A 20,365-nucleotide genomic window follows, 5' to 3' on the forward strand; every position below is an offset into this window, starting at 1 on the left:
CAAACTCCACACAGACAGTTGCCCAAGAGTGGAATTGAATTCAGGTCCCTGGCACAGTGAGGCAGCAGTGGTAATAACTGAGCCACCATGCCAATTGTGATTCAAGGATGAGAAAGAAAATAAGACAGCAGGTACAGAATAATGCATCAAACACAAATTTGGGTGATGTCTTTCACAAAAATACAAGGCATCTTTTGACATTAATGGGAATTGTAATGATGGTGTCATTTCATTTCCAGTGCTCTTCTTGTTGTGGACCGAAACGGCTCTTTTAAGACCAACAATCGCGGAAGGACTTTCTGTTTTTTCAAAAAAAAAACTGTACACAATATTTTCATGTTGACACTTTTTTTCAAGTAGTGGAGAAAGCTCTTTAGCAAGTTTCTTAGCAAGAAAAATGGAACATGAATCCAAGGACGTGCATTTACAGTAAGTAAGAGCATCAGCGGGTCTGCACTCACAATAACACATCATGTTTTGGATTCCATGTGTAAGGAAGGACACATGTTTTTGAGGAATGAATGGAGGCATGTTTTGGAGGAACTGCAAAGTCTGATCATTGCCTTCAGGAAGAAAGGAGGAGGGCACCCCCAGCTACATCAATGGAGCTGAAGTAGAGAGGGTCAAGAGCATCAAGTTCCTAGATAACCCAGAAGCTGTCCTAGACTTCCCACGTAGAAGAGATGGTTAAGAAGGCACAACAATGTCTTCTTCCTCAGACAGCTGAGAAAATTCAGCACGTTCATAAGGACACTCACCAACTTCTACAGATACGCTATACTGTCCGGGTGCATAAGGTCTTGGTATGGCAACTGCTCTGCCCAGGACCATAACAAACTACAGGAGGTGATGTGTACAGCCCACACCATCACAGAAGCCAACCTTCCATCCATGGACTCCACTTGCACTTCTCATTGTCACAGAGAGTCCATAAACACCATCAAAGACCCCTACCATCCCCCGTAATACTCTCCTACAACCTCTTCCTTCCAGCAGAAGATACAGAAGTTTGAAAACACACACCAGCGGTTCAGGAACAGCTTCTTCCTGGCCATTATTAGGCTGCTGAATGGATCTCTCTAACTTCAAATAATGTGATCTTACTGATGTTAATCTTGCTTTGCACACCTTCTGTGCAGTGTAACCTGTTTGCCTCGCTCTGTCTGAGCTCCCTACTATCTGTATGTCCTTATTTGCTATGATCTGCCTGTACTGCTCACAAAACACTTTTCACTGTATTTAGGTACATGTGATGACAATAAATCAAAATCAAAATCAAAATCAAACATCAAAGGTCCAAGCAGGTTCAAGCAATACTCCTTTGGTACAAGGCTGATCTCATTGAAAGGCTCAGAAGAAATGTACTGAAACATAATGAGATGGAGAAGACACTTCTATTCTTGGGAGAATCTGGAAGTAGCGGGCACAATCTTAAAATTAACATTTGAGACTGAAGACAAGAGAGTTAAATCTCAGAGAGGGGCATTAATATATGGTATCTTCTACTCCAGAGAGTCAAACTGAGGAAGAGCCAACAGGCTCAAAGCGTTAACTTTGATTTCTCTTCCCAGATGCTGTGAGACCTGCTGAGCTTCCCCGGCAACTTCTGTTTTTGTTTCTGATTTACAGCATCCGCAGTTCTTTCGGCTCTTATGCAATTGTCTAATATGTGTGACAACAAATACCCATCCCTTCCATCTACTTACTTGGCTTGAGTCAAAGCAAAGTGAGCTGAGCTGTAAAGCAGGTTGGAGGCTCACTATCTCCTGATTAGTAGTAAGACCATAAGACCGAGGAGGGGAGGCTTGGTATCAATGATGCTAACTGGCAAGAATCACAGTTAACAGGCATATCACCTCTGCCCAACGAGAATCTCATCTCAATGCCTCCAGCTTAGTTGGAAAATGCTCTAGACCTTAAGACAGGCCTTGCTGGGCCTATCTCACACAAATCTCCCAGATTATTTCCCACAGCCCACATCAATCAGGCCCTTAAAAATACTAGCCTTCGGAAGGGGGAGGCAACTTCAGGGCTTGGATACCTGAAGACCGGGGCAAATTACAGGAGGACCAGAGCCATGGATTGAACGTCACATCAGATTTGGAAAAGTGTTGAAACAGCGAAGTTGTAAGGCAAGATGTAATCACAGAAGTCGGAAGAGAGACATTTGAGGACATTGTTGAGAATTTCACATTCAAACCTTCAATATACCAAAAGTCAATAAAAGTAAGGAAATATATTGAATGAAAAGTTCGAATGTGCCCTGTTAGGGAAGCATTCAGGAAAACATTCTGCTCTTAATATCAATAAACATCAATCAAGAACAGTTTTCAATTGTTTTACATGTTTTAAGAGTACTTCATTTAACAATAAGGTTCACATTTAGGGTAAATGCAATCAATTATGGAAGTTCTCACTTTATTCTCTGCATGCTGGTCAACTCCATTCCAGATTGATAATCCGATTGATGTCAAAGCAATCAGAAAACCTGCGATGTTTGAGATAAGGACAGTACATAACTGGAAAACAAAAGATCAGTCATTGGTCAACATGACTTATAGAGCCAGACAGCTGAGAAACCAACCCTTCAATCCAACCAGTCCATGCCTTCTATAATCCCAAATTAAACTAGTCCCATCTGCCTGCATATTCCCACATTCCACCAAACCTTCCCTATCCATGCACTTATCTAAAAGTCTTCTGAATGTTGTAATTGTATCCATATCTACCACTTCCTCAGGAAGTTCATTTTTTGCAAGAATCAATCTCTCCGTAGAAAGTAAGTTGTCCTCATGTCTTTTTTTAAATCTTTCTCCTCTCACATCAAAAAATGTGCCTCCTGGTCTTGAAATCTCCCATCCTAGGGAAAACACAATTCTTATTAACACTATCTATACCCCTCATTATTTTATAAACATCTATAAGATTTCCTCCCAACCTATCCAGCCTTTCTTTATAACTTAAATCTTCCATACCCACCAACATCCTGTTAAATCTCTCTGGACCCTCTCCAGCTTAACAATACCCTTCCTGTAACTGTGCAACCAGAACTGGACACAATACTCCAGAAGAGGCCTCATCAATGTTCTGTACAACCTTAACATGCCTTCCCAACTCCTATAGTCAAAGGACTGAGCAATGAAGGCCAGCGTGCCAAACGCCTTTTTAACCACCCTAGCTATATGTCACACAAACTTGAAAGGCATTTACTGCATCAATACAGGCCCTTTGGCCCAAATTATCCATGCTGCCCAGTTTCACAACTAATCTAGCTCCATTTGCCTGTGTTTTTACCTATCCCATCCATAAACCCGTCTTAAATGACAAAATTATCCTCACTTCCAACAATATCTCTGGCAGCCTGTTTCAGACACTCACCGGCCTCTTGTACAAAATAATTACCCCTTTGAACCCTTTTGTATCTCTCCCCTTTTTTAAACCTTTTCTTTTAGGCTTCCCTACCCTAGGGAGAAGCTATTGACTCACTACCTTTTGAGATTGTGCAGATATGAGATTTGCAAGCAGGGCTGGGATTGAAGGCTCTCAAACCTATACCAACTTGAACGAAGATTGTGGCTGTTCTAACCATTCAATGTTTCCACCTGGTCATTATTGGCGCTGTTTCCATTAGAGTCCTCGGGTGGAAATTGATCTTGGAAACAGATAACAAATTGGTGAGAATAATATCCCCACTGTTTGCATTTACTCCTGTTGAGTTCAGTGCAGTTCATCATCATAGAATCCGTACAGTGTAGAAGCAGGCCCTTCAGCCCAACCAGTCCACACCAACCCTCAAAGTATCCCACCCAGACCCATACCCTTAATCTATACATCCCTGAACACTACGGGCAATTTAGCATGACCAATCCACCTAGCCTGCACATCTCTGGAGTGCGAGAGGAAACTGGAGCACCCGGAGGAAACCCACACAGACACAGGGAGAATGTGCAAATTCCACACAGACAGTTGTCTGAGGATGGAATTGAACACAAGTCTTCAGCACCATGAGGTATCAGTGCTAACTGCTGAGCCACTGTGCTGTCCCTTCAACAGTTTAACATTCTGTGCAATGTATAACGGATGATTGTAGGATACACGGTATGTTCGATTTCAATCTGCTGTGGATGTTCAAAGCTCAGAAATTTTAGGATGTCAAATAGCACTTCACGAGGGTCACCACATCATTTTCAGGTATGCCAAAGTACTGCTCTTGCCATGATCTTTTGCGCTCCTCATTCAATCAGATTTGATCTCTCACCTTGGCGTTAATGACAGAGTGGAACCATGATGTTCGGGGTTGTGAGCGAAATTATACTGTTAGTGGTGCTTCCCTAAAACGGCTCATGGATGCTGAGTTTTGAGTTGCTGGACCAATTTTTAATCCAACCCCCTTTGCACACAACACAACAACAACACAGTTTGTGCCATACAACACAATGGAGGGGTCTCATGACATCACTGCAATGCTGAGACCTAAATGGACATCATATTTCTGGAGTTAGTTAACATAAGGCATGGTTGTGTATTGGCAGAGGAAGATTTTTTGATCCCCAGAAAATTAGCCAGGATCAGATAAGCATTGCAGAAATCCTTGGCGTCACCCACTAGACCAGGGCCTGGCCTCAAAATGCTGCTGGGTCAGTTTGTGAGTGTTTATGGGGGCTGCCTTGTCTTGGGTGTCAAGTTTCTTTGAGTTTTGTCGGGGCTGCACCCATCCAGGCAAGTGGGAAGTATTCCATCCCACTTGTGCTTCATAGATGGTGGACAGATTTTGAGGAGGCAGGAGATGAGTTATTTCCAGCAGTATTCCTAGCCTCTGAACTGCTGTTGTCACCACCACATTTACATGTCTAGTCCAGTTGAGTTTTGTTCAACAGTAACACCCATCGAATGCCACAGAGTGGTGATCAGATGGTCTCATATTGGAAATGGTTTGAATTTGTGTGGCATGAAGACTACAAGCCACTTTTCAGCCTAAGCCTGGATACTGTCCAGATCTTGTTGCATTTGAACACGGACTAGTTCAGTATCTGAGGAGTTGCGAATGATGCTAAATATCATGCAATCATCAGCAAACATCCCCATTCCTGACCTTACAGAGTAGTAGAGATGTACAACATGGAAAGAGACCTTTCAGCCCAACTTGACCACGCTGACCAGATATCCTAAATTAATGTAGTTCCATCAACCAGCATTTGATCCATATCCCTCTAAATCCTTCCTATTCATTGACTTTTCTGAATGCCTTTGAAATGTTGTAACTGTACCAGCCTCCACCACTTCCTCTGGCAACTCATTCCATACACACACCACCCACTGCATGAAAATGTTGTCCCTTAGGTCCCTATTCAACTGTTCTCCTCTCACCTTAATCCTACACCCCCTACCCTGGGAAAAAGACCTTGGCTATTCACTGCATCTCACCCCTCAGACTCTGACTCTCCAGGGAAAAAAGCCCAAATCTATTCATCCTCTCCCTATAGCTCAAACCCTCCCACTCTGACAACATTCTTGTAAATCTTTTCTGAACAGTATCAAGTTAAAGAACATTTTTCCTATAGCAAGGAGACCAAAATGTATGCAATATTCCAAAAGTGGCCGAACCAATGACCTGCACATCTGCAATATGACATCTCAACTCCTATACTCAATGAACTGACCTATAAAGGCAAGCACTTGAAGAGCTTCATTCACTTACGATGGAGGGAAGTATTTGAAGACAGTTGGGCATTATTTTACATAAAATAAACTCAACCACTTAATCATCAAAGATACAGTACCTTACATTTCTCACTTATCTTGAGAGGTAATAATGGAATGATTCCTATAACACAAAACTGCAACAGAAAAGAGAAAATGTAAACAAATGAGATAAAACCTGCTTTGATTTCTTGTGTATCAGAGATAATGGGAACTGCAGATGCTGGAGAATTCCAAGATAATAAAATGTGAGGCTGGATGAACACAGCAGGCCAAGCAGCATCTCAGGTGCTCCTGAGATGCTGCTTGGCCTGCTGTGTTCATCCAGCCTCACATTTTATTATCTTGATTTCTTGTGTGTCAGATTATAAAACTCTCTCATATAAATTGTTTCGGTTAATACAACTGCAGAGTTTATGATTAATGTTGTTTAAAACAAGACATGCCATTAATCAGAAGGAAATTTGTCCCATCCTGTTTACCCAGTTTGAACTCAGTCACTCATTTGTGAGATGCAGAATTACAGCTCCTCAGACAGCAGCAGCTTATGTTCAAATGCAGTAGAAACTAAACAATAGCCAGGATGAAAAAATGGCAAGTAACGTTCAAGCATCAGACAATGATCAACACTGGATGTTGGCATAAGGCCAAGATCATATTTCAAACTAACTTGGTTAAAATGCCACACCACAATGAGATGCTTGCTCTTCTCAGTTCAACAGTGCAGCAAATTATAGAATTACAGAGGAATGCAGCAACAAACGTAAGCCTAGTCTAGCAGGGCAATCCCAAAATTATGACGTTACCTTGAAGTCTCCCACTGGCATGAACTCATATCAGTCTTATCCACCTCCTTCTCATTAGCCTGGAATCAATCATAGACTGAGCCTATTTTTGGCTTCCTTCCATACTCCTTCATCAATTCCACAAGAACAGTATTGTGTGCAGTTCTGGAATCTACATTGTGGAAGGGATGTGATTGCACAGGAGAGGATGCGGAGGCTATTTGCCAGAATTTTACCTGGGCTAGAGGGTTTCAATTATGAACAGTGATGAGACAGACTTAGAGTAGAGGAAACCGAGAGGGGACATGACAGAGATGTATAAAATTGTGACGGACATAGACACAGTAGACAGGAAGGAACTTTTCCCCCCAGGTGGAAGGATCAAGACAGAGGCATCGATTTAAGGTAAAAGTAGGAGGTTTAGAGATGATGTGTGGAAATTATTTTGCACCAGAGGGTGGTTGGAATCTGGAACTGTAGAAGTGGCAGAGACAAAAACCCTCATAACATTTAAGAAGTATTTACTTGAGTTTTTGCAATACCAAGGCATACAAGGCTAGGAGAATAGTTATAGAGTCGACCAGATATCCTACATTAATCCAGATGAACACAGCAGGCCAGGCAACATCAGAAGAGCAGAAAAGTTGATGTTTCAGGTCGGGACCCTTCGTCAGAAACCTGAAAATTTCTGAAGAAGGGACCTGACCCAAAATGTTAACGTTCCCACTCCTCTTATGCTGCCTGGCCTGCTGTGTTCCTCCACACTGTGTTATCTCCAGCATCGGCAGCTCTTACTATCTCTACATTCATCTAGGCCCATTTTCCAGAATTTGACCCATATCCCTCTAAACCCTTCCTATTCGTATCGCCATCCAGATGCCTTTTAAATGTTGCAACTGTGCCAGACTTGATCACTTCCTCTGGCAGCTCATTCCAAACACACACCACTCTCTATGTGAAAAAGTTGCCCCTTAGGCCTCTTTTTAATATTACCCTTCTCACCTTAAACCTATGCCGTCTATTTTTGGACTCCTCTGCCCTGGGGAAAAGACCTTGGCCAAACGCCCTATCCATGCCCCTCACAATTTACCTCCATAAGTTCACCCCTTAGCTGCTAACAGTCTAGAAAAAAATAAACGCAGCCTATTCAGCCTCTCCCTATAGTTCAAACCCTCCAAATTAGGAGGGAGACCAGAGGTGAACGCAATATTCCAAAAATGGCCTAATGAATGCTCTATACAACCACAACATGACATCCCAACTCCTATAGTCAATTAGGCGCTTGTTTTTGAAAAGCATGGACATGAAGGGATGATGAGCTGATGGATCTTTTTCTCAGTAGTACATTTCCATGACTGTATGACTGGGGCTATGATCATAACACCTCACTTCTAATGACATGGGATGTCCCTGACACAAATAAACCTGCCTTGCTCTTCCCTGTATCTCTGTATCAGTCCTTATCCACTGTCCTGTTTTCTCCTATCAGAAACTTGTAATTTTTTTATTTGTTTTGATTTATTAATGTCACGTGTACCGAGTAATATGAAAATTAATTTTGCCTGCAGTACAGGCAGATCAGCCCATACAAAGTGCATTAGGGTAATAGAATAGGGAAAGGAATACAATGTTATGGTTACAGAGAAGGTGCAGAAAGAGCAAGGTCAACATTATATTTAAAATTTGAGAGTCCACTCAGAAGTCTAATAATAGTGGGGAAGAAGCTGTTCTTGAATCTGTTGGTACATGTGTTTAAGCTTCTGGATCTTCTGCCCAGAGGAAGAGGTGGAGAGACATTATTACCAGGTTGGGAGGGGTCTTTGATGATGTTGGCTGCCTTTTTGAGGCAGAAGGAAGTATAGATGGAGTCAATGGATGGGAGGCAGTCTTGTGGATGGAGAATGTTTTTCCCACTTTTCTCTATAGCTCTGAATCAATTGCAAACCCACTACCAGCAATCTCATAATGGCAGTAACTGAACACAGATTAGTCCCACCACCCCAACTCCTCTCTTTAGTTCTGTATCAATGCAAGTTAAGTTCAATGACAAGGTTCATTCAGTGACCCTGGGCAATCTCAGAATAAGACCAGTTTAAAGAGCCTTACCAAAACACCACACCACCATGGAACACGGGCTTGTAAAAATGGTCTATGGGGTGTTATAATCGCTGAAGCCGTTCCCAAAATGCCGATCATTAAGCCCAGAAATATTTGGCTTATCTGCAGATGAGTGCCAAAAACAAAATAGAAAATCAGCAATAAACAACATAAAAGTTCTGTGATTAGCAGATACTCGATAATGCAATGAGACACTTAGTTTCCTAAATAAGCATCAGAAACATGGCATTTCCAACTAAACAGACATCAAAATCCCTGAACGGAATGGTTATGCTCTGTTATCAGAATAGACATTTAATTAAGCAAGCATTGGGAGGTAATATTCTTGAAGTTTTGTGATTAGACTAACAATGCAGAAGCCCATGCTAATGCTGGAGGCATGAATGCGAATCCCACCAGGCATCTACAATGAAATCATGAAATCATAATCAATTGTTGTAAAAGCCCAGCTAGTTCATATCTGTGTTTAAGGGAATTAAAATCAATCTTCTTTACCTGGAATGAACCACCACAGCATGTAATGACTGCAAAAGCCGCATGTATTAAGGATACTCGGGGGCCATTAAATTAGCAATGCCTTTAGAAAGAAATAGCTTAATAAGGTTTATATTAAGGGTTGCTGTTGAATATACCATTGTGTGACAATACTGTGGCTTTGAGGTGTATTTTGTCCTGTTCATTTATTTTTGAAGAGACATTCTCAGATAGAGGCTCAAAGTTGTCTACCAGACCTGCTAGAGTAAACTGCTTGTGAGGCCTTGGGGTTTTTTTAAGCTGGAACGATAGAAGTAGCCTAAATGGGTCTGATCAAACTCCAACTGAGCCAAAACTTTCAGTTTTAGTTTTCAGCAATTGATGTTCAGGTCTTGAAGTAGAGGCTTTCTTTTCCGTTCTCTCGGTTACAATGAAAGTTGAAGGGTTCTCTTTCTACTACTGGAGTTGCAGTGAGACAATCTGTTTTCTGAATTTGCCTTTTGCCAAGTTATGTTTATGGGTTTTTACTATTTTGGAACAGTTAATTAGCAATTGAGACTGTATCTATTATTCTGTTAAGTTTTCAGAGGAGTTAGTTATTCCAACTCCTTCTTTCTTTTGTTATATTTTGACTATTGTGGATGAATAAACTGCATTTTGTTTAACATTAAATAGTTTGACCAATTGAATTGAACCTGGAGTGTAACATCTTATATTTACATTTAAAATAAGAAAATGTTAGAGTCTATACTATCTTCTGGAAACTTTGAGGGGGGTCTGGTCCAGTCCAAAACACATTGATAATATTATTTAAGGAATGGAGTTTCACTTCTGCAATTGATTATTAAGATTCACTAATAAATAGAATCTTAAATCCATAACAGATTGGACACACTTATAGAATTAAAAGTTGAACTTTTCATTCGACAAGTACAATTTTTTTTCATTACATGGTTATGAAATGCAACAATTGCACATGTATCCTCCCACAGTCCAAACATGTGCAGGGTAGGTGGATTGGCAATGCTAAGTTGCCCATGGTGTTCACGGATGTTTAGGTTAGGTCGATTAGACATGGAGAAATGTAGAAGTAGGGGTCTGGTCTGGGTGGGACACTCTTCAGAGGGGCGGTGTGGACTTGTTGGGCCGAATGGCCTGTTTCCACACTGTATGGATTCTACGAATGTCTATGAATGAATGTATGACAAGTTAATGCAATTTACAATGGATGAAGACAGGCTGTCATGAAATATGGGTTTATAATCAAATTTATCAAATTAAAAGTTTAATCTACAACAGGTTTCTTCCAGAAGCTCCAGTTTCCTCCCATATTCCAAAGATGTACAGGTTAGGTGGGCCAAGCTAAATTACCCATACTGTTCGGGGATCTGGAGGCTAGGTGAGTTAGCCATGGAAAATGCAGGGTTACAGGGATAGGATAGAGGGAGGTTGGGATGGTCTTTGAAGGGTCAGTGTGGGCTCAGTGGGCTGAATGGTCTGTTTCTATACTATAGAATCCATGATTTATTTATGTGTGAAGGGACATTGAAATGTTCAACGTGTCATCAATGTTTGTATTCACTAAAGTCCACAGTGGATTGATTACATTTAGTTAGGAATGGACAGAAACATACAAAGAATTGATAATGTCAATCCAGAAATTTCAGGGATTGGGTGGGGGTCGGGGCAGTGGTGTGAGGTTAGCTTGCTCTGTTGGCTGGACAGCTGGTTTGCAATGCAGTCATGCCAACAGCATGCGTTCAATTCCCACAATCACTGACGTTTCCATAAGGGCTCTCCTTCTGGGAGGCATGTTGACCCTTAGGTTAAACCACCACCTCAACCTCATGAGAGACCAGGCCTATGGTACAATGGGATGATGGCAATTTCAGCTTTACTAACAAAACTGAGGTCTGAAACATACAATAGTTTTATAATATCTAAGTGGGCACAACACAAACATAAAACAGTTGAGGCCTTTATATATACTTATGCTCTGAAATCTAAAATGAATTAATAATATCCAGACTGTAATGGACACTGGAAACAATTGCATTTATACTAGAATAGAATAAACTATGGATTGATGATGCACTGATAATCTTTATGATATTTCTTCATTCATTCACAGGATGTGGGCAGCGTTGGCCAGGACAGTATTTATAGTCTATCACCAATTGCCAAGAGAGCAGTTCAGTGTTAACCACATTCCTGGATTAACCTGTAGGCCAGATTAGATATGGACAGCTATTTCCTTCCCTATAGGACAACAGGGAACCAAATGGGTTCTCCTGATAAATGCTCAACAGGAATCGGTTCTGGGTCCTCTTTTGTTTGTCATTTATGTAGAACATAGAAGAGATGGTTAGTAAGTTTGTGGATGACACCAATTTGGTGGTATTGTAGACAGTGAAGAAGATTTCCTAAAATTACAAAGGGATCTGGATCAAATGGGTCAATGGGATGAAAAATGGCAGATGGAGTTCAATCGAGGTATTGTATTTTGATACAACAAACAAGGACAGGGCTTATACAATTAATGGTAGGGCCCTGGGTAGTGTTGTAGAACAGAGGGACCTCGGGGTGAAGGTACAAAGTTCTTGAAGCTTCAGTCACATATAGACAGAATGGTTAAAAAGGCATTTGGCATGCTTGTTTTAATTGCTTGATCCTTTCAGTATTGGAGTTGGGAAATCATGTTGAGATTATGCAGGACATTGGTGAGGCGTCTTCTGGAGCACTGCATCCAGTTGTGGTCACCCAGTTATAGGAAGGATGTTATTAAGCTGGCGAGGGATCAGAAGAGATTTACCAGGATGTTGCCAGGTATGGAACATTCGAGATATAAAGAAAGGCTGTATAGGCTGCAAGTGTAGGAGGTTGAGGGGCGACCTGATAGAAGTTTATAAAATAATCATGGGTACATATAAGGCTAATGGCGGTTGCGTTTTCCCTTGGATGGAGGATTTCATGATGAGGAGGCACGTTTTTGAGGTGAGAGGAGAGAATTTAAAAAGATGTGAGAGGCAAATGTTTTACACAAAGGGTGGTTCACATGTTGAATGAACTTTCTGAGGAAGTGGTGGATGTGGATACAATACAAGATTTAAATGACATTTGGTTAAGTACATGAAAAGGAAAGGTTTGGAGGGATATTGGCATGGAGGAGGCAGGTCGAATTGTTTATTTTGGGATTATGTTTGGCATGGATTCGTTAGACTGGAGGATCTGGCTCTGTGCTGTATGACTATGACAACACTCTCATGGCTACCATTAAACTCTTATTCCAGCCTGTTTTTTAAATTGAATTGAATTAAAATTCCACCACCTGCTACAGCAGAGCATTATCTGGGTCTCTGGGTAAATCATCACATGATAATAATGCTGACCCATTACTTCACAGAAATCTGCAATTAAATTGATTAGTTTCATATGGAACTGGAAGTGAAATCGATCATATATTATTCGCAATATTGTAGGAATGAAGAAATGAAATGTAGAAGTGTTGATAACTTTCATCCAGGGTTAAACAGTAGAATCTTGAACACCAGACAATATCTTAAACATGGTTATTTACAGCCTGGATTGATAAATTAATCATAATTTATGTGAAAATCTAGGATGGATTGGTAACAATTATCTAGGCATGAATACTGAGAATGAAAATGGATTTAAGGCATTTATACTTGAATAGCAACTTGATTCGTGATGGATTGATAGAATTTAAAAAGATGGAACAATTATTTAAAAATAACATCGTACCATTTATAAGGGAATAACTAATGGTAACTGTGACATGTTGGTGGAGCTTACATGGCAATGGACCACAAAATGTACGATATATTGATAGGCATTAGAGAGGAAAACCACAGTAAACCACAAGGGTGGCATGGTGGCACAGTGGTTAGCACTGCTTCCTCACAGCACAAGGGAATCTGGTTTAATTTCATCTTCAGGAGACTATCTATGTGGAGTTTGTACATTCTCCCCATGTCTGTGTGGGTTCCCTCTGGTTGCTACAGATGTGCTACAGTCCAAAGATGTGCAGGTTAGGGTGGGTTGGCCATGCTAAATTGTCCCATAGTGCCCAGGGATGTGCGGGTTAGGGTGGGTTGGCCATGCTAAATTGTCCCATAGTGCCCAGGGATGTGCAGGTTAGGGTGGGTTGGCCGTGCTAAATTGTCCCGTAGTGCCCAGGGATGTGCGGGTTAGGGTGGATTGGCCGTGTTAAATTGTCCCATAGTGCCCAGGGATGTGCGGGTTAGGGTGGGTTGGCCGTGCTAAATTGTCCCATAGTGCCCAGGGATGTGCGGGTTAGGGTGGGTTGGCCATGCTAAATTGTCCCATAGTGCCCAGGGATGTGCAGGTTAGGGTGGATTGGCCGTGTTAAATTGTCCCATAGTGCCCAGGGATGTGCGGGTTAGGGTGGGTTGGCCATGCTAAATTGTCCCGTAGTGCCCAGGGATGTGCGGGTTAGGGTGGATTGGCCGTGTTAAATTGTCCCATAGTGCCCAGGGATGTGCAGGTTAGGGTGGATTGGCCGTGTTAAATTGTCCCATAGTGCCCAGGGATGTGCGGGTTAGGGTGGGTTGGCCGTGCTAAATTGTCCCATAGTGCCCAGGGATGTGCGGGTTAGGGTGGGTTGGCCGTGCTAAATTGTCCCGTAGTGCCCAGGGATGTGCGGGTTAGGGTGGATTGGCCGTGTTAAATTGTCCCATAGTGCCCAGGGATGTGCGGGTTAGGGTGGGTTGGCCGTGCTAAATTGTCCCGTAGTGCCCAGGGATGTGCGGGTTAGGGTGGGTTGGCCGTGCTAAATTGTCCCGTAGTGCCCAGAGATGTGCGGGTTAGGGTGGATTGGCCGTGCTAAATTGTCGCATAGTGCCCAGGGATGTGCAGGTTAGGGTGGGTTGGCCGTCCTAAATTGTCCCATAGTGTCCAGGGATGTGCAGGTTAGGGTGGATTGGCCGTGTTAAATTGCCCCGTAGTGCCCAGGGATGTGCAGGTTAGGGTGGATTGGCCGTGTTAAATTGTCCCATAGTGCCCAGGGATCTGCAGGTTAGGGTGGAATGGCCGTGCTAAATTGTCCCATAGTGTCCAGGGATGTGCGGGTTAGGGTGGGTTGGCCGTGCTAAATTGTCCCGTAGTGCCCAGGGATGTGCGGGTTAGGGTGTATTGGCCGTGCTAAATTGTCCCATAGTGCCCAGGGATGTGTGGGTTAGGGTGGATTGGCTGTGCTAAATTGTCCCATAGTGTCCAGGGATGTGCTGGTTAGGGTGGATTGGCCGTGCTAAATTGTCCCATAGTGCCCAGGGATGTGCGGGTTAGGGTGGATTGGCCGTGCTAAATTGTCCCATAGTGCCCAGGGATGTGCAGGTTAGGGTGGATTGGCTGTGCTAAATTGTCCCATAGTGTCCAGGGATGTGCAGGTTAGGGTGGATTGGTTGTGCTAAATTGTCCCATAGTGCCCAGGGATGTGCGGGTTAGGGTGGATTGGCTGTGCTAAATTGTCCCGTAGTGCCCAGGGATGTGCAGGTTAGGTGGATTGGTGGTGCTAAATTGTCCCATAGTGTCCAGGGATGTGCAGGTTAGGTGGATTGGCCATGTTAAATTGTCCCATAGTGCCCAGGGATGTGCAGGTTAGGGTGGGTTGGCCGTGCTAAATTGTCCCATAGTGCCCAGGGATGTGCAGGATAGGGTGGATTGGCCATGTTAAATTGTCCCATAGTGCCCAGGGATGTGCAGGTTAGGGTGGATTGGCCGTGCTAAATTGTCCCATAGTGCCCAGGGATGTGCGGGTTAGGGTGGGTTGGCCGTGCTAAATTGTCCCGTAGTGCCCAGGGATGTGCGGGTTAGGGTGGGTTGGCCGTGCTAAATTGTCCCGTAGTGCCCAGGGATGTGCGGGTTAGGGTGGGTTGGCTGTGTTAAATTGTCCCATAGTGCCCAGGGATGTGCAGGTTAGGGTGAGTTGGCCGTGCTAAATTGTCCCATAGTGCCCAGGGATGTGCAGGTTAGGGTGGGTTGGCCGTGCTAAATTGTCCCATCGTGCCCAGGGATGTGCAGGTTAGGGTGGGTTGGCTGTGCTAATTGTCCCATAGTGTCCAGGGATGTGCGGGTTAGGGTGGATTGGTTGTTGTAAATTGTCCCATAGTGCCCAGGGATGTGCAGGATAGGGTGGATTGGCCATGTTAAATTGTCCCATAGTGCCCAGGGATGTGCAGGTTAGGGTGGATTGGCCGTGCTAAATTGTCCCATAGTGCCCAGGGATGTGCGGGTTAGGGTGGATTGGCCGTGCTAAATTGTCCCATAGTGCCCAGGGATGTGCGGGTTAGGGTGGGTTGGCCGTCCTAAATTGTCCCATAGTGCCCAGGGATGTGCAGGTTAGGGTGAGTTGGCCGTGCTAAATTGTCCCATAGTGCCCAGGGATGTGCAGGTTAGGGTGGATTGGCCGTGCTAAATTGTCCCATAGTGCCCAGGGATGTGCAGGTTAGGTGGATTGGTGGTGCTAAATTGTCCCATAGTGCCCAGGGATGTGCAGGTTAGGGTGGGTTGGCCGTGCTAAATTGTCCCATTGTGCCCAGTTATTTGCGGGTTAGGGTGGGTTGGCCGTGTTAAATTGTCCCATAGTGCCCAGGGATGTGCAGGTTAGGGTGAGTTGGCCGTGCTAAATTGTCCCATAGTGCCCAGGGATGTGCGGGTTAGGTGGATTGGTGGTGCTAAATTGTCCCATAGTGCCCAGGGATGTGCAGGTTAGGTGGATTGGTGGTGCTAAATTGTCCCATAGTGCCCAGGGATGTGCAGGTTAGGGTGGGTTGGCCATGCTAAATTGTCCCATAGTGCCCAGGGATGTGTGGGTTAGGGTGGATTGGTGGTGCTAAATTGTCCCATAGTGCCCAGGGATGTGCAGGTTAGGGTGGGTTGGCCATGCTAAATTGTCCCATAGTGCCCAGGGATGTGCAGGTTAGGGTGGATTGCCCGTGCTAAATTGTCCCCTAGTGTCCCAGGGATGTGCGGGTTAGGGTGGATTGGCCGTGCTAAATTGTCCCGTAGTGTCCAGGGATGTGCAGGTTAGGGTGGGTTGGCCGTCCTAAATTGTCCCATAGTGCTCAGGGATGTGCAGGTTAGGTGGATTGACTGTGCTAAATTGTCCCATATTATCCAGGGGTGTGCAGGTTAGGGAGGATTGGCCATGATTAATTTCTGGGTGGGTTTACCATGGGGAATGCAGGATCTGGGTGGGAAGCTGTTCAGGGGGTCATTGTGGCCTCGATGGGCCAAGTAGCCTTCTTCCATGCCGTAGGGATTCTATGAAATAAATTTGTAACACTGAGTTGGAATAATAAGTGAAATCTGTCATATGCTTATTCCATTTTTGTCGCTCAATGTTGAAGTCTATTTTCTCATGCCCAGGGTAATCTAAGATAGACTGACCAAATTTCAGGACTGCACACCAGACATTTCATTCTTCCTTGAGTTTGGATATATACAGTGAGAGGGGTTTTGAGTGAATTAGCTGTTGCCTGGCAGTGTAGCTTTGAATTAATTCAGTATTGATCTCACAAAAAATCAGAAGTTCATTCCTAATGCATGTAGGATAACAGCAAACTGTTTCCCAGTTAACCTCAGCTTGTTTGAGACAGCAGTTGAGAAATCCTTGCAGGTTAACTAACTAATATGCCAAGGAAAGGGATTTCATTTGGACAATCTATTGGGCAAAGTTGACAGTTATAGAGTCATGGAGTCGTACAGCTTGGAAGCAGACCCTTCCAGTCCATGCTGAACATAATCCCAGCCTAAACTAGCCTTTTAAACATGGTAATTGTACTTCCCACCACTTCCTCAGGAAGTTCATTCCACGCGCAAGCCACCCTCTGTAAAACATTTGCCATTCATGTATATTAAAAATCTTTCTCCTGTCACCGTAAAAATGTGCCCCCTAACCTTGAAATACCCCATCCCCAGGAAAAAAAAAAACAACTCTACCTCTCATTATTATATAAACTTCTATCGGGTCGCCTCTCCAGGGAAAAAATTCCACTGGACGGTTGGTTTGGACTTGATGGGCTCAATGACCTGTTGTCACACTCTAGAGATTCTGTGTATTTCAAAACATCTTTCCCGTGCCGTGTCAAATATTCATTCGATCATTTATGTTGCAAATGTTCTGATTTTGTGCCATTGTCTCAACATGTGCTCCCCAAAGTCTGTCATTAAACGCTTAGTAAAATCTATCTTCTGGAATACTCACAGAAGGATTACGTAGCTTTCCATTGCGACCATAGTTTTTGGATTTACTTCCACCTAAGAGAAACCAATGTTTGGAAAATACATCACTTTTCATCCTCAGAAAGTTGGAATGGGTTTCTGATCAGCAATCATGCATGCAAATTTATTCAAAATCTTTGTAGTGTGCAACGGTTCAGTTATTGACACACGTCACTCGATCTTGCTCGAAATCCCGACCTCCCTCCCAGATCAGACAAAAGGTTACATGCAGTCATATGGACTTACAACATAGAAAGAGACCCTTCAGCTTACCGTGTCTATGCCAAGCACCAAACATTCACCCGCCACCTGATCCATAACCTACTGACTCTTTCAGTGCTCAACCAGACACATCTTAAACTTTACAAGAGTATCTGCCTCCATCACCTTCGTAGGCAGCACATTCCATATTCCTACCACCCTCTGGGTGAAAAAAAATGTTTCCTCAGATCACAACTGAACCAGTAACAACCGACCTTAAACATATACCTTCCTAGGCACGTCGGTCATGGCGAGGCAAATCCCATGATCCACACTGTCTACGTTGACTTCCATTCATTCCATTTCAGGAGCTGACTTTTTGATGGAAGCCCCTGCCTCAAAGTTGAGGTACAGCAATCCTCGGAGGGAGCATTTCTGTTGAAAACACTCAGCATTTGTACGGCATTCACTGCCGCATGATGGGAAGCAAACACAGTTCGAAGGAGACAAGGAGATATTAAGAATTGCCGATGCTGAAGTCAGAGATAGCACAGTGTGGAGCTGGAGGAACACAGCAGGCCACTGGAGCAGGGAAGCTGATGTTTTGGGTCAAGACCCTTCTTCAGAATCCTTATCGAAAGAGACAAAGCTTTTTTGAAAGGCGACTGAGTGAAGGTAAGTGTGTAAGTGGTTTGAGAGGGTGTCAGGGGAGCAATTGGGTGAGTGAGAGGGCAGCTTGTCAACTGGGTGAGGGCTCAGAGTGATAATGTATATGGGAGGTCATAGAGTCATAGAGCTGTACAGTGTGGAAACAGACCCTTCAGACCAACTCCTCCATGCCAAGCAAAATTCCTAAATTAATCTAGTCCCATCTACCAGCATTTGCTCGAATTCCCTCTCGGCTCTTCCTATTCATCTACCCATCCAGATGCCTTTTAAATGCTGTAACTGTACCAGCCTCCACCACTTCCTCTGGCAGCTCCTTCCATACACGCACCACCCTCTGTGTGAAAAAGTTACCCCTCAGGTCCCTTTTAAGTTCCCTCTCACCTTAAACCAATGTCGTCCAGCTTTGGATTCCTCTATCCTGGGAAAAAGACCTTGCCTATTCATCTTATCTTATGATTTCATAAACCATGATAAGATCGCCCCTCAGCCTCCCATGCCCCAGGGAAAATAGCCCCAGCCTATTTGTGCTTTTTCCAATCTGCTGGGCATTTATCCAAGGTTTGAAAAGTACTGCCAACATATCTTTTAGTTTATAGCCACTTTGCTCACACCTTGAGATGATGTCCAAAATACTTAAATACTCACTTGAGGTTGGGACATTCACTTTTGCATTCCCCCTATAGATTGGCAGCGCGAACTCTGCATCGTCTCCACGAGCCCTGTTCTTTTCCGATATTGCTTGTTCTTCATTACCGCACAAGTCTGCTGATTGCTTCCTGTTTCCATCATGCTCATCGTCATCCTGCAGAGATATGGACATTCCTGAAGCTCTGTAACAGCATGCTGGGTATAAATCCACAACATGAACTGCAGCAATGAAAGAAAGGAGATCATCTCCACATTCTCCAGACCAATGAAATATGGGCAATAAATGCTGACCCAGCCGGTGGAGAAAAATAAACCCATTTTTGAAAAAAAAGACCTCCCCAAACTGGCAAAGAGTTCTGAAAGGCTCATCTCTGAGATATGGAAGAATAAAAGGTAGTCTGAACAGATTTCATAATGCAAGAGCTTGACTGAGTAATAGGGCTGAATACTTGCGAAGATAAAATGGAGGGTTGACAATGGCAGTGCATTTGATTGTGGATGCTCTAAAGGCTATTGATAAGATACCACTAGGCTTGAAAAGTCACGCCTTATATGGGTATTAATTTCCTGACCGTTCCATCGGTAAGGGATAGAATTAAATGGCATCACAGAAGGAAATCCAAAGCTGCGCAATGAAAGGACATTTCCACATCTTGGTCTTAAACAATTTAATGCTTATCTTACTGTTTCACCTCCGCCACTAATGCAACAACCTTTCCAAAACCAGAGGGGAGAAACCTCTCTGTGTCTCCCCCGTCAAACCCTTTCCAAATTTAACATGTCACGACAGAGTTGATTGTCATTGTCTTCACTTCACCTTGATTTGGCGCCAGCTTTGGCTCTGCTCCAAACTTCCCACCAGGTTTTTGAGCACCACCTAGCTATAAAGGTGGAGTACAGTATCCATTGGAGACCTCTGAAGGAGTACAGTACAACACAGGGAAGGCCAGTCATGCTTTTTCATGGAAGTAGCTATCATAGGTCCAGTTTTAACATTGGCAAATGGGTGTGTGGAGGGATCAGATAATGGTGGTGGCAAAGGTAGTTAGGTCCATTAAGCTGGGGTGACTTTGTAGACTTGAGAGAGTTATCAATCCAATTTTCTCTTGGCTTGCACCCATGTCAAGTTGTCAGAGAACTTCAGTCAGGATCATGACAGAACAGGTTCAGAAAGCAATATGATCTGCTCCTACTCATACTTGTTATGTGCTTTTCATTTGTTTGTTTACATTTTTGGACAGAGACATTTGATTGACAGGGAATGTTAACCGGTTTCAATGAACTGGTTTCTGTCATTAAGGATTTTTGCAAAGTAAGTAATTGAATGCGACCTGTTTCTTAGGTTTAACTGCTTGAATCCCATGAAATTTCAAATGGTTTGACAGTATGAAGATACTAAGGAACACAGACCAAGGGATGCAAGATCGTAAAACTGTATGATATAGGAGTAGAATTAGGCCACTCGGCCCACTGAGGCGGGCTGCTATTTGATCATGGCTGATGTGTTT

At 43.5% G+C, this 20,365-nt stretch overlaps 1 protein-coding gene across 3 annotated transcripts in view; it reads right to left on the reverse strand.

The window, feature by feature from the left end:
- Nucleotides 1-20,365, reverse strand: part of LOC125449621 (uncharacterized) — a 45,494-nt gene that overhangs the window by 16,592 nt on the left and 8,537 nt on the right. For all 3 annotated transcript variants that reach the window (XM_048525467.2, XM_048525468.2, XM_048525466.2), the window contains exons 4-8: nucleotides 18,855-19,011; nucleotides 17,323-17,375; nucleotides 8,592-8,705; nucleotides 5,781-5,837; nucleotides 2,418-2,519 (exon numbers count right to left, since the gene is read on the reverse strand). In XM_048525467.2, coding sequence (XP_048381424.1) covers nucleotides 2,418-2,519; nucleotides 5,781-5,837; nucleotides 8,592-8,705; nucleotides 17,323-17,375; nucleotides 18,855-19,011 — 483 coding nt within the window. The remainder of the gene's footprint in view (nucleotides 1-2,417; nucleotides 2,520-5,780; nucleotides 5,838-8,591; nucleotides 8,706-17,322; nucleotides 17,376-18,854; nucleotides 19,012-20,365) is intronic.

The sequence above is a fragment of the Stegostoma tigrinum genome, chromosome 46, assembly GCF_030684315.1.
Source record: "Stegostoma tigrinum isolate sSteTig4 chromosome 46, sSteTig4.hap1, whole genome shotgun sequence".
NCBI lineage: Eukaryota > Metazoa > Chordata > Chondrichthyes > Orectolobiformes > Stegostomatidae > Stegostoma > Stegostoma tigrinum.